Genomic DNA, 12,639 nt, shown 5'->3' with positions numbered 1-12,639 from the left:
AAATATAGAAAAGAGCATGGTTCGGTGAGGGGATGGGCATGGGCGTGTGTGTACATGTGCTTCGTATGTGGGTGGACTTTGCAAATAACCTAGAATATGGGAAGATGTCAGAGGACTGAATGATGACTTTTATTCAGCATAGAGTCATCAAGCTAAGCTCTGCATTTAAACTGCTCTCTTAAGTATCACCTTGAATAGGATGGTTAGTAGCTATTATAATGAATTGAGCTAAAATAAAATTACATCTGAATTGTGGACATTTCTGATGTAAACTGAGCAAACTCTTTTGGCATTACTACAGGAATTTTGCCCTCGGAGTGCACTTATTAAGATCAGCCAAAACAAGTATGCCCTCTCCTGCTCTCATATAAAATCACTCCAAATTCAGGAGGATCCAAAAATGTAAGTGGACCCAACTTTCTACTCTCTGAATTTTATTTACATCTTTGCACCTTTAATTTGTTTGAGTTGAGATCCATGATCTCTAACTTGGACAGAAAAGCAGAGGCAGAGGACTTCCTGCTTAAATGTAGTACTATGACAATTATTCCTTCCACATCACAACTGTTACGTAATGGCTATTTGTCTGGTTCTAATCTCAAATCCTACATTATTTTAGTGACCCTGCAGAAAAGCATTCAAATCTGCCATGAATCTGAAAGGAATGATTCCCCTTTTATTTGTAAGGATTCAAGGCCTTCTAACAAAGTCTGACTATAAAGCGAAGTTAAACTATGTTGCAATTGGGACCAATCAACCATCTTCCTCTCCCCTTGTCAGCCAGTCAGAGTGGGGTGTGACCTGGCCTGCCTGTGCCCTGATGAGTGTGAGTGGTGGGTGGTGGTATCCAGGGGCTACAGTGGGGTGAACCCATTCCCATCTGAGGCAGTAGGATCCCTAAGAGCCAAAAGGTGGAGTAAAGTCAGGTCAATAAAAAAAGGCTGAGGCCTAGAAGGCAGGCAAAAGCCCAAGTCCACAGGTCCAGTGTGGTGCCTCAAGGTCAGTGTCATGACCTTGGATGTGAAGGTAGATTTTGAGCAAAGGTTGGAAAAAGGGATCCAGGAAATACCCTCAAGCTTCACTTGGAGTTTGCAGGCTGGCTTGGGTGCCACCCTTCTTTCTCCCAATGGCCTCATCTTGTACTTCATGAAGGGAAACCATCAAGCATTCTCTCCTCCGCCTCTTACCCACTACCCCCTGCTATCCAGGCTTGTGGAAACTTCTCTTGTTCCCCCTGATGTCGAAGTCCCTCCTCTCATCCGAGGCCGATATGTCCACCAGCCTCCCCAAGCCTGGGGTCCCCACTGCCCGGGTCCTTACTCTGCCAGTTACCCCAGCATCCTTCTCTCCCCTCTCCTTAGCTCCTCTCCATTGATTACCTCACCTCGGGGAAAACCCAAGTTGGCCTCCCCTGTTTACACACATATAGGCACGTGTGCACACTGCACACAATCCCAGGTGAATAGCCCTCCCCCGGTCACCTAGAGCCCTCCTTCCCCCTCCTCATTGCTGAGCTCTAATGCAGCCTGATGGCCTGAGAAGAGAACCTTCCTCAGGTGCACTGATTGAAAATATCTACTTCAAGTCTTCATTTTTTCTGGATAAGTATATAGTTCATTTAAAATAATACCATATTTCTTTTGTTAATTCAAAATCTTATTCAAGCAATATGATATCCAAATTATAGTACACTATAAAGGCTTATGAATAGATGTGCCTCAGTATTGACCATTTTCACTAAATTAAACATTATCAATCACCATTTCAAATTTAAGTTAAATTCTTTGTTGAGAAAAGCCTTTAACTGTTTTCTGCCTTAGTACTACCCCAGGCCTCATTTAAAGCTCTTAGCTGCTCGTTATCCCCCCTAGCTTCTAGGGCTTTACACAGCAGAAGTGTTCATTGACTCCCTAGACTCCCCACTGGAATTTCCACTGTGTTTTGCTCTAGCTGCCTCCCCGCTAGTAAGAGACTGCATTTATTTGTCTGAAGCAGAGACCAGATCCAACCCACTAAATTCAGAGCCGAGTCTGTCTCTGTTTTTATCATCAGCCCTGGTGGATGTGATCGCACAAAATGCAGTGTGGGTCCTCTGTTGTATCTGTGCTGGGATTTCCCTCTGGAGGGTCCTTTCTCAACAGAGGCCCTTCCTCACTTCATAAATGCTCCGTCTCCCTTTGGTTGTTCTTAAGCAAGTCTTTACACTGTTGTACACAATGAGACCATCTAAAAAAAAAAAATGTCCTGGTACTTTCTTCATAGGCTGATTAAAGAAGTGTACTGTGGCTTCCAACTCCAACATGACAGCATTTGACTAATTTTAAAATAGTGAACCCACTATAATCATCCATTTGGGGTTAGTCAGATAAAGGGGTACATGGCCCCCGATAGCCTGGTAGGTCCAGATGCCAGACATTCAATTCTGTGTCTTCTGCGCCTCCACTTTCTCTTCTTTCTTGTCAGCTGTGGGTGACAAGTATTTTCCGCAGGCCCACTCTTCTTGTTCCTAAGGGAGTGTAGTGCACAAAGATAGGTAGGAAGGTGTTTGGACGATGAAGCAATCAAAATTGATCAAATATGGCCAAAGCTGATGCACATTTCATTTTCAACACAAAACTGGATACATAAATGATTCTTGAAGACTTTTGGCAAGATTGGCGTGAAAAATATGTTGTCCATATTGCTAGATTCCAAATAACTAGTTCTTAAAGGAGAGAATTTTCATATCCCTGCATTTGCAATATGAAATCGGGTAAGGCTGTTGCTGATTTTCCCTTTCTTTTGCAACACGATGTGATTGCATTCCCTGACAGCACAGCTGCAGGAGAGGCGTGTCTCCCGAGCACACATCTGACAGAGGGAAGCGGCTGCCTTGCCTTACCTTCAGCGGGATGCCTGAGCTTTTTGCTACATTTCTCGGCATCTGAGATGTCTGTCCTGAGCAAAAATATTCCCTAACCTGTCTATAAATGTCTCCACTTAGAGAATGCACATGTAATTTCTCCTAATTCCAAGAAGTGGGCAGACCAGGAGAAATTTCCCCCATTGGCATCCTCCCTCTTTGCCAGGCAGGGGACTCACAGCCTGAGCTCTTCCGTGATGATTTCCCCTGGGGTCTGGTCCTATCAGAAGCCCGCGCCAGGGGAAGCATGTCTGGTAGGTTAGGGGCCCCTGGTTTCTTGATTTCTCCAGGGAGGGGAAGTGTTCCTACCAGGTGTCACCCACCCAGTGGGAGGTGGTTGAGTACAGGCTGTGACTGTGTGCGCCTCCGGGCAGCGTCCTTCTGGCAGACCAGGGCTGAATCCACATACCCGGTGCCATGTAACTGACTGGGCATCCCTCCTAGAAGAATTGGAATCCATCTTCCATTCTCAACGAGAACAAGGCTTCAGCAAATTACATCTGAGGCTCCTCCATAGACTTACTTTAGAGGGAGCTTGATTTCTTGAAAAAATTCACAGCATTCTCAGTAGGATCGGGAGAGCCAGACTGAATTAATCATTTTCTCTGTGCTCCAGAAAACCCCCTGGACATTTGAAGGAGGTTGTCAGGCAGTGAGCCCCTGAAGGCAAGGAGCGTTCTTCCCTTGCTGTAGGACTGTAGTTGTGACGCCTTGAGGGGAGGCTGTGTTTGAGGCTAAGAGAGGGCAGGGTAGGGGAGACCGTCTCCCAGATTCAGATGTGGTTTGGCTGGGTGTGTCAGCTCCCAATTCCTATTACAAAGATTTTAGTCTCCCATCATCTCTGAGCAGTTTAATAATTTTTCATCAAGTCATTTGGACTTAGAAGTATATCCCAAAGGAGATTATAATTCACAGATTGCTTAGAGCGCCTCCCTCTGCTCTGCATTATGTGGCGTCACATTTCTTCTTCCAGCAGTGACATTAAGTCATTGATTGAAACTTCAAGATTCAGCACAGCCTTTGACATTACATGAGATGAATCACTTCCCATAATCTGGCCTGGTCACTGTGTCATTAAATCATTAAGCCTGCATATGCCACCAGCATCTTCATCCCTTCTGCTCAGATTTGGAGCCCATCTTCTAGTACTGAAACATACCCTGCCTTGGGGTGTCCTATGTAATCCAAAGGGACAAGTGCCACTGCCTGTCTTCAAGAGCACACTCTGGTAACCTAGTACCAGGGAGTCACAGAGTCACACAGATGTGTTAACCCTGAGGGCCAGTGGTAGCAATTTGGATGGCAACAGCCATTTCCTATCAGTCTCTCCATTTTCTGCCCCTTCCATTGTTAAAACTCAGGGGCCTCCTGTCCTCATCAGACTTTTCCTTGGGGCCTCCCTTCTGTTCTTTCTGTTCTAAGAAAGTCTTAGAACTTTCTTAGACAACTGCTGACAGAGGCTTAGGGAAAAATAGCAATGAGACCTCAGGGAAAGATCTAGAATACAGGCAAGCAGACAATGTTTGGTTAATCGAGTGAGTTGGGTTTTGACCCAAGGAGAGCCTGGAAAGGGTGCTCGGCACCTCCTTCCCCAGCATGGAGCCAGCCGCTTCTGCAGAGCCAATGACAGCCCACTGTTGGCTTGTCCCCGCTTCCGCCTCTCCACACACATGCATAGTTTTGGCCTGTTTTGCATAATATTTCATTAGTCTATAACTTAAAATAATTAATAAGCACTTAACTCAGTTTTGGCTTGAGATAGGGCCAAAGAAAGCCACTTAGCAGGGCCTTCTCAGGAGTGCTGAAATGTCCACTGGCTGGAAGTCAGGAGCTCGGCCACCCTCCACCTTGCATCTGAGTGGGTTTGGGCCAAGCCGAGGGTTGGTGAGGAGGATGGGGAAAAGGGGTTGGACAAGAGCTTTCACATCAGATTCACACCTGCCTGCCCACTATACACACAAGGGGACATTTCCTTGTGGAATATCTTGAACTTGGTCAAAGTCAATCATTCCGAATGGGGAGTAAAATAGGGTAGATGAGCAACATCTGTTTACTTGATGTAAAAAAAATCAACTTTAACTTGCTCAAGATATCTATCTGCTTTTAAATCTAATCATGACTTGTATTTTTTTCTTATTCCAACAGTAATGCATAATTAGTATAATTTAGAAATTACAAGCAAAAAAATATAAAAACCATCTATAGTATCACATTTTTTAAGTAATGACATTTATATTTTGATATCTATCCTTCTAGAGTGTTTTCTCTATGTCTATTGTTTTTCCTCAAAATAAAAATCTTTGTTTCTCCTTATCATTTATGATAGTTGCAAAACATTTTTTAAATGTAGAGAAAGTGACAATTCTACTGGAACTCATTGCCCTGAGGCAACTCTGAACAGTCTAATGCAAAGGTTCCAGTCATCCTTATGTATTCACAATCTTAATAACACAAAAATGAAAATATGACTTACATTCTGTTTGTGACTTTTTCCCACTTAACAATGTATTATTTGCATCTTTGCATGACAAGGACACCTCTTATTCCATTATTGCCTACCGAATTTAGTCATTCCATCATTAATAATTTGGTGGTCCATAACTCATGTGGCCAATCCCCTACTGAAGGCTAGACATGCGTGGCTTTGTGATCTCTCCTGCTCCTCTCCCCGGTGTCCTTCAAATACATGTGTGGGCCTCTCCTCTCCCTCTCCCTTTGCGGGCCGTCAGTGGACCTGAAACCCTCGCTCCATCCCACTCTTCCTCATTGCTCTTCTTTCCAAGAGGTTCCAGATCATAGACTGGACTGAGACCAGTCCTAATACAAAGGAAATAGAGAAAAACCTCTGAAAAGGAAACAGACTCTAGCAACTTTTCCTGCTGTAGAGAGAGGTAGCAGTTTGAGGGATCATCGATGGCAATGTAGTGGATAAGACGTTAGATTTCACAGAGCAGGGTGGTGATTACAACTTTGTAGTGTGGTTTCAAAATGAGTCTCGGAGAACCTGGCCTCCCACAGCTTGTGCAACTACACAGGTGCTGGCCTTATTGCGGCCTCCTGGAAAGCCTTTTTTCAATGTTACTGCTATTGCCCAGACCATTTTTTTTTTCATGGTGGTAAGATACACATACAATTTCTCGTTTAACTATGTTTAAGCACAAAAGTTTAAGTTCAGTGGCATTAACTACACTCACTTTGTTGTGCAGCCATCCTAATCAGCCACTCCAGCACTTTTTGCATCATCCCAAGCTGAAACTCTGTGTCCACTGAACAGTTAACCCCCCATTCACTCTCCACCCCAGCGCTTAGCAACCACTGATTTACTTCCTGTCTCAATGATTCTGACTACTCTAGATACCTCGTGTAAGTGGAATTATTAAACAGTATTTGCCGTTTTGTGACTGGTTTATTTACCTTAGCATAATGTCTTCAAAGTGCATCCATGTTAGAACATATGTCAGAATTCCCTTTCTTTTTAAGGCCAAATAATATTCCATTGTATGAACACACTACAATTGTTTTATCCACTCATCCATTGGTGGACACTGGAGTTGCTTCTACCTTTGACTGCTGTGAATAATGTTGCAATGTACAAATACCAGTTTGAGTCCCTGCTTTCCTTCTTGTGGACATATACCCATAAGTGGAGTTGCTGATCATATGGTATTCTATTTGTAGTTATTTTGAGGAACTACCATACTGTTTTCCACAGCTTCTCTACCACTTTACATTCCCTTCAACAGTGCAGTAGGGTTCCAATTTCTCCACATCCTCACCAACACTTGTTATTTCTTGTCTTTTGGATAGTAGCCATTCTTACTGGTGTGAGGTCAGGTATCACTCTGGTCTTGATTTACATTTCCCTGATGACTAGTGATGTGAAGCATCTTTTTGTGTACATTTTGGCCATTTGTAGGTCTTCTTTGGAAAAATGTCTATTTGGGTCCTCTGCCCATTATTTAATCAGGTCGTTGGTCTTTTTGTTACTGAGTTGTATGAGTTCCTTATATATTTTGGAAATTTAATCTATTATCCGATACATGGTTTGCAAATATTTTGTATTTTGTCATATTCCATGGGTTGCCTCTTTATTTTGTTGATTGCTTCTTTTGGTGTGCAAGATGTTCAGTTTGATGTTGTCCTATTTGTTTGTTTTTGCTTTTGTTGCTTGTACTTTGGTGTCATACCCAAAAAGATCATTGTCAAGACCAATGTCAAGGAATTTCTTCCCTATGCTTTCTTCTAAGAGTAATATGTTTCAGTTCTTTCATTCCATTCTTTATGTTGCATTTCAAGTTAGCTTTTGTGAGTGGTTTATGATAGGGGCATGTGGATATCCAGTTTTCCCAACACCATTTATTGAAAAGACTATCCTTTCCTCATTGACTATTCTTGGCTCCCTTGTTAAATATTAGCTGATCACCTGCATTATATTTTCCAAATGTTAAGTCCAGTTCTATGACTTCATAGTCATACCTAAGTTTTGTCAATTAAATTTAATTAAGAATCATATTGGTTTTGGAGTTTGAGGACATTTTTCTAATGGCACACCTTACAGTAATCAGAGAAATCTGAAAGTGTGGAAGAGTGTCTCTATTGTACAAGCTCCAGTTCAGTGTGTCAGAAATGAACTGGATTGTCATGTGGCCAAGTTTATCACCCTAGAATGGACAGGAGACGTGCCAGTGGGCTTCCTGGCAGGAGTTCCTTCACTCACTGTCTTGGTCAGGACAGAGCCCAAATGATTAGGTTCTCCATGACATGTGAAGCTCCCAGACATCAAAGGACCTGTGGATATGAACTGGGTGGAATACAGCCCAGCCCAAATAACAGGGCCTACAGGACTCCTGAGATTCCATCCCATGGGAAAGAGGACAAGGGACAAAGGGCTCAGAAACACTTGCAGGGCTGGGTTGGACACCTCTGTAGAGACAGCAGCCATCAAGACTAGGGTAACCCTAATTTCTCTCTCTCTCTCTCTCTCTCTCTCTCTCTCTCTCTCTCTCTCTCTAGGGAGAACGTGGACCCAAAGAACTCTACTTTCCTAATATGGCCACTCAAAGAAACTGACACTGGGGGTTCAGGGGAGTCAAGACAGGAGAACCCTCAGAAGAAGGAAAAGAAACCTGCCAGGACGTTGCCTCTCCAGGAAGCGGCGCCCTTGGATCCAGATGAGTCTTCCCGTGACATCAAGGCCCAAGGCGCCCGCCCTAAGCCCAAGGCAGGAGGGAGACGACATCGTTTATCTACAGAACACCCTGAAATCTTTGTAAATAATAGTCCACGTGAGGTCACTCCCCAGTTTCCAGGCCAGTTTAGGTTCCAGTACAATAGGAACTCTAACACCCTTAAGTAATGCTGGCATCCACTTTCCCAGAGAAGGCCCTTGGCTTGGGGTCTAGGAGTCAGCCAGCCACCGCTGCCGCACCTGCCCCTCGAGCAGCCCCGCCTTGCTCTCATAGAGCCACCCTCAGCAACAAAGGGCCCAGGACCATCACTGAGGAACCCTGAAGCAGGCTAGTGGCAACTGTGCTTAAGAGAGCCAGCGTTCCTCCAAGGCCGCTCAGACTCCAGCCCCTCACCACTGTGCAACTATCCCCTCTGCTGAGGTAAGGCTGCCCCCATTCTACCCCCGCCTTCCTGTTCATTAAAAAGGTAGACATCTCTGTCATCCCCCACCTGGCTGCCTGCCTGTTCCAGCTTACTGGTTCCAGCTCTTCCTAACCATTCTTTATCCTATTATTTTCCCTGACCTTACAAAATTGGACTCATTTTTTTGGTAGACTCTCCCCACCAAGAAGTTTTATCTGAGAGATTTTACTGTCATAAAATTTTCAGATTTTTTGGAAGTGAGGCAGTTATAATCCAAGTCTGCAGTCTTGTTTTATATTATCCTATTTGAATTAGGAATTTCATCACTTAATGTTAACACTGAAATTCAGATATAGGAACTTCCCTGATATCTACAAAACTGAACATTCCCTATATTACTGTTTTCTGGAAATTTTTATTGAGCCCTCCCTAATTATTTTTGTCTGTAGTCTGTTGTAGGTACCTCTCATTGAGTGCAGAACCAGAATAAAAACTCTTACGTGGGAAACATTTCAAAACTATTAGGTTGCTTATTACTGTTCTCTTTGAACACATTTTAGCAATGATGTATAAAGGTATTCACTTTTGCCTATTAATTTTTTAGTGGAATTAGCCCCACTAATTTCAAAAATGAGATAGCTCTCCCAAATTCTCTTTTTCTATACAGTAATAGCCCCATGGCTACATAATAATAGGGTACAGATTATTACTAAGAGAAATATTGGAAGGTTTTCACAAATAGAAAAGATAGAGCAGTGTTCTGATACTCCAAAAATTGCAACCTCATTAAAACTGGTGCTCATATTCCTGCACCTAAGGGGTCACAAAGTTATGGCAAAGAAAGGAGAAATCCACTTCCAAACACATGAAAGGAAAAGGGACATCAGCTCAGCATCAACCTAAAAGCAGTACTGCCATGAGGAAGACATTGAGGAGTGAGGAAATGATCCAGAACAAGGTGGGGATAGTGTGTGGGGAAGTGTGCTGTCCCCCATAACCCAGACGTTTCTCCCAGGCAAGAAGACTCTTGAGCAGTCATGTGGTTTTGGTCTGCACAGTGGAGAACTGGTGGGGTAAGAAAGCAACCATTCATCAGTCATAGTCTTTCATGCATACATGCATGCATTCATTCAATTATTGAATAAGCAATTGACTGCTGATAATATGCCAGGCTCTAGAGAGATAACTGTCAGATATTTGGAAGGTAGTTACTTTCTCTATTCTACCTCTCTTCATCTCCACTTTATTTTTGGACCAAAACATATCTGGCTTGAGGGGATGTGCAAGGATGGAGAACTACAGAACAAATATACATAATAATAGTTTGTTAATACTACCTGATTACATTATAACACATGATATGTTCAATGACATTAAGTACTACTTTCAACTTGTAGTCCTTCATTGATAATGCTCAGTTCAATGTGCTGGGGAAAACTGCAAAAACAACAACAATGTATTTCTACTTCCAGCAGATATGGAATAACAGGAATCAGATTTCACACCCAACCCCATCCTGCCTGAGACAAAATACCTGATACAGTGTGTGTAACCAGTTTCTCAAAACACTGGACATAGGCAATGAAAGACAGTGGTCTTTGAGTAGCGAATGAGGCAGGTCCTAGCAGTGCCCAGCTTACTGCCTGGAGACAGTTTCCAGGCTGCAGCAGAAAGATCAGGAACCCAAGCAGACCCTGGCAGCTTGTGGGAGTGGAGGAGATAGAACTAGGGTTCTGAGAAGACCTAGGCAGCTGGAGGCCACAAGATAGAGTGCTAGAGAGGAAACAGCTACACAGAGAAAGAAATCTGGAGATCTACAGAGAAGCCCCTTTGGGCCTTCAACTCTTATGAGTACATGGCTGTGAGGAAGCTGCTCCAGGCTGGAGAAAGAAGCTCCCCAAAAGGTTAGAGGCAACAATCCCTACAGCTCACATAGAGCTAGAAATATCTTCTGTTTCTCTAACTCAGAGTAAAAATCCTCACTACTCATGGGGCATCAGATAGGTTACTCAGAAGAGGTTTGCCCAAGTACGGGAACAAAATTGGCCTTAGAGTAAATATTTCTCCAGTCCCACAAACTTAAAAGTAAGCTCTGGAAGATGCAAACTGTTTCCAAGTAACCTGTGCCCCAGAGCAAAGCTCAAGAATATTTGTAGGAGTAAAAAAATAGCCACCACCCAATAAGTAAAATTTGCAATGTCTGATATCCAATTAAAAATTACCAGGCATACAAAGAAATAAAAGGCATCCAGAGTGGCAAGGAAGAAGTTAAACTGTCACTGTTTGCAGATGACATGATATTGTACATAAAAACCCCTAAGGAATCCACTCCAAAACTACTAGAACTAATAACTAAATTCAGCAAAGTTGCAGGATACAAAATTAATATACAGAAATCTGTTGCATTCCTATATACTAATGATGAGCTAACAGAAATAGAAATCAGGAAAACAATTCCATTTACAACTGCATCAAAAAGAATAAAATACCTAGGAATAAACCTAACCAAGGAGGTGAAAGACCTATACCCTGAAAACTATAATACACTCATGAGAGAAATTAAAGAAGACACTAATAAACAGAAATACATCTTGTGCTCATGGATAGGAAGAATAAAATGGCCATCCTGCCTAAAGCAATTTACAGATTCAATGCAATCCCTTTCAAAATACCAACAGCATTCTTCAACAAATTAGAACAAATAGTTTCAAAATTCATATGGAATGACAAAAGACCCCAAATAGCCAAAGCAATCCTGAGAAAGAAGAATAAAGCTGGGGAAATTACATTCCCCAAGTTCAAGTTCTACTACAAAGCCACAGTAATCAAAATAATTTGGTACTGGCACAAGAACAGACCCATAGATCAATGGAACAGAATAGAGAGTCCAGATATAAACCTAAGTATATATAGTCAATTAATATATGATAAAGGAGCCATGGATTCAACAACTGGTACTGGCAAAACTGGACAGCTAAATGTAAGAGAATGAAACTGAATTACTGTCTAAGTCCATACACAAAACTAAACTCGAAATGGACCAAAGACCTGAATGTAAGTCATGAAACCATAAAACTCTTAGAAGAAAACAGGAAAAAATCTCTTGAATATAAACATGAGCAACTTTTTCCTGAACATGTCTCCTCGTTCAAGGGAAACAAAAGCAAAAATGAAAAAATGGGACTACATAAAACTAAAAATATGTACAGCAAAGAATACTATCAGTAGAACAAAAAGACATCCTAGAGTATGGGAGAATATATTCATAAATGACATATCCGATAAGGGGTTAACATCCAAAATATATAAAGAACTCACAGGCCTCAACACCCAGAAAGCAAATAACCTGATTAAAAAATGAGTGGAGGATCTGAACAGATACTTCTCCAAAGAATAAATTCAGATGGCCAACAGACACATGAAAAGATGCTCCACATTGCTAATTATCAAGGAAATGCAAATTAAAATCACAATGAGATATCACCTCACACCAGTTAGGATGGATGGCCAACATTCAAAAGACAAGGAACAATAAATGCTGGTGAGGATGTGGAGAAAGGGGAACCCTCCTACACTGTTAGTGGAAATGTAAATTAGTTCAACCATTGTGGAAAGCAATATGGAGGTTCCTCAAAAAACTGAAAGTTGAAAAACCATTTGACCCAGTAATTCCACTTGTAGGAATTTACCCGAAGAAAACAAGGTCCCAGATTCAAAAAGACATATGCACCCCTATGTTTATTGCAGCACTATTTACAATAGCCAACATATGGAAGCAACCTAAGTATCCATCAGCAGATGAATGGATAAAGAAGATGTGGTACATATACACAACAGAATATTATTCAGCCATAAGAAGAAAACAAATCCTACCATTTGCAACAACATGGATGGAGCTAGAGGGTATTGTGCTCAGTGAAATAAGCCAGCAGAGAAAGACAAATACCAAATGATTTCACTCATTTGTGGAGTCTCAACAACAAAGCAAAACTGAAGGAACAAAACAGCAGTAGACTCTAACAGACTCCAAGGGACTAGCAGTTACCAAAGGGAAGGGGTTGGGAAGGGTGGGTGGGGAGGGAGGAAGAAGGGGATTAAGAGGCATTATGATTAGCACACATGATGTAGGTAGGTCACAGGTAAGG

The 12,639-nt window shown here is 42.3% G+C and overlaps 1 protein-coding gene across 4 annotated transcripts in view; it reads left to right on the top strand.

Moving 5' to 3' along the window:
- VWA3B (von Willebrand factor A domain containing 3B) overlaps nucleotides 1-9,003 on the top strand; it is a 206,573-nt gene extending 197,570 nt beyond the window's left edge. The window contains exons 26-29 of one of the 4 annotated variants that reach the window (XR_012132934.1): nucleotides 302-402; nucleotides 7,916-8,103; nucleotides 8,280-8,511; nucleotides 8,944-9,003. Coding sequence is in view for 2 of the 4 variants with exons in the window: in XM_073240004.1 (XP_073096105.1) it covers nucleotides 302-402; nucleotides 7,916-8,258 (444 nt within the window). In the remaining 2 variants the exon portion in view is untranslated. Of the gene's footprint in view, nucleotides 1-301; nucleotides 403-7,915 lie in introns of those variants that run through there. The other 3 variants (XM_073240008.1, XM_073240004.1, XR_012132935.1) reach the window with 3 other exon arrangements.
- The last annotated feature ends 3,636 nt before the right edge of the window (nucleotides 9,004-12,639 follow it).

Source organism: Manis javanica, chromosome 1 (genome assembly GCF_040802235.1).
Source record: "Manis javanica isolate MJ-LG chromosome 1, MJ_LKY, whole genome shotgun sequence".
NCBI classification, from domain to species: Eukaryota; Metazoa; Chordata; class Mammalia; order Pholidota; family Manidae; genus Manis; species Manis javanica.
This window is presented reverse-complemented; position numbering and strand designations above follow the sequence as displayed.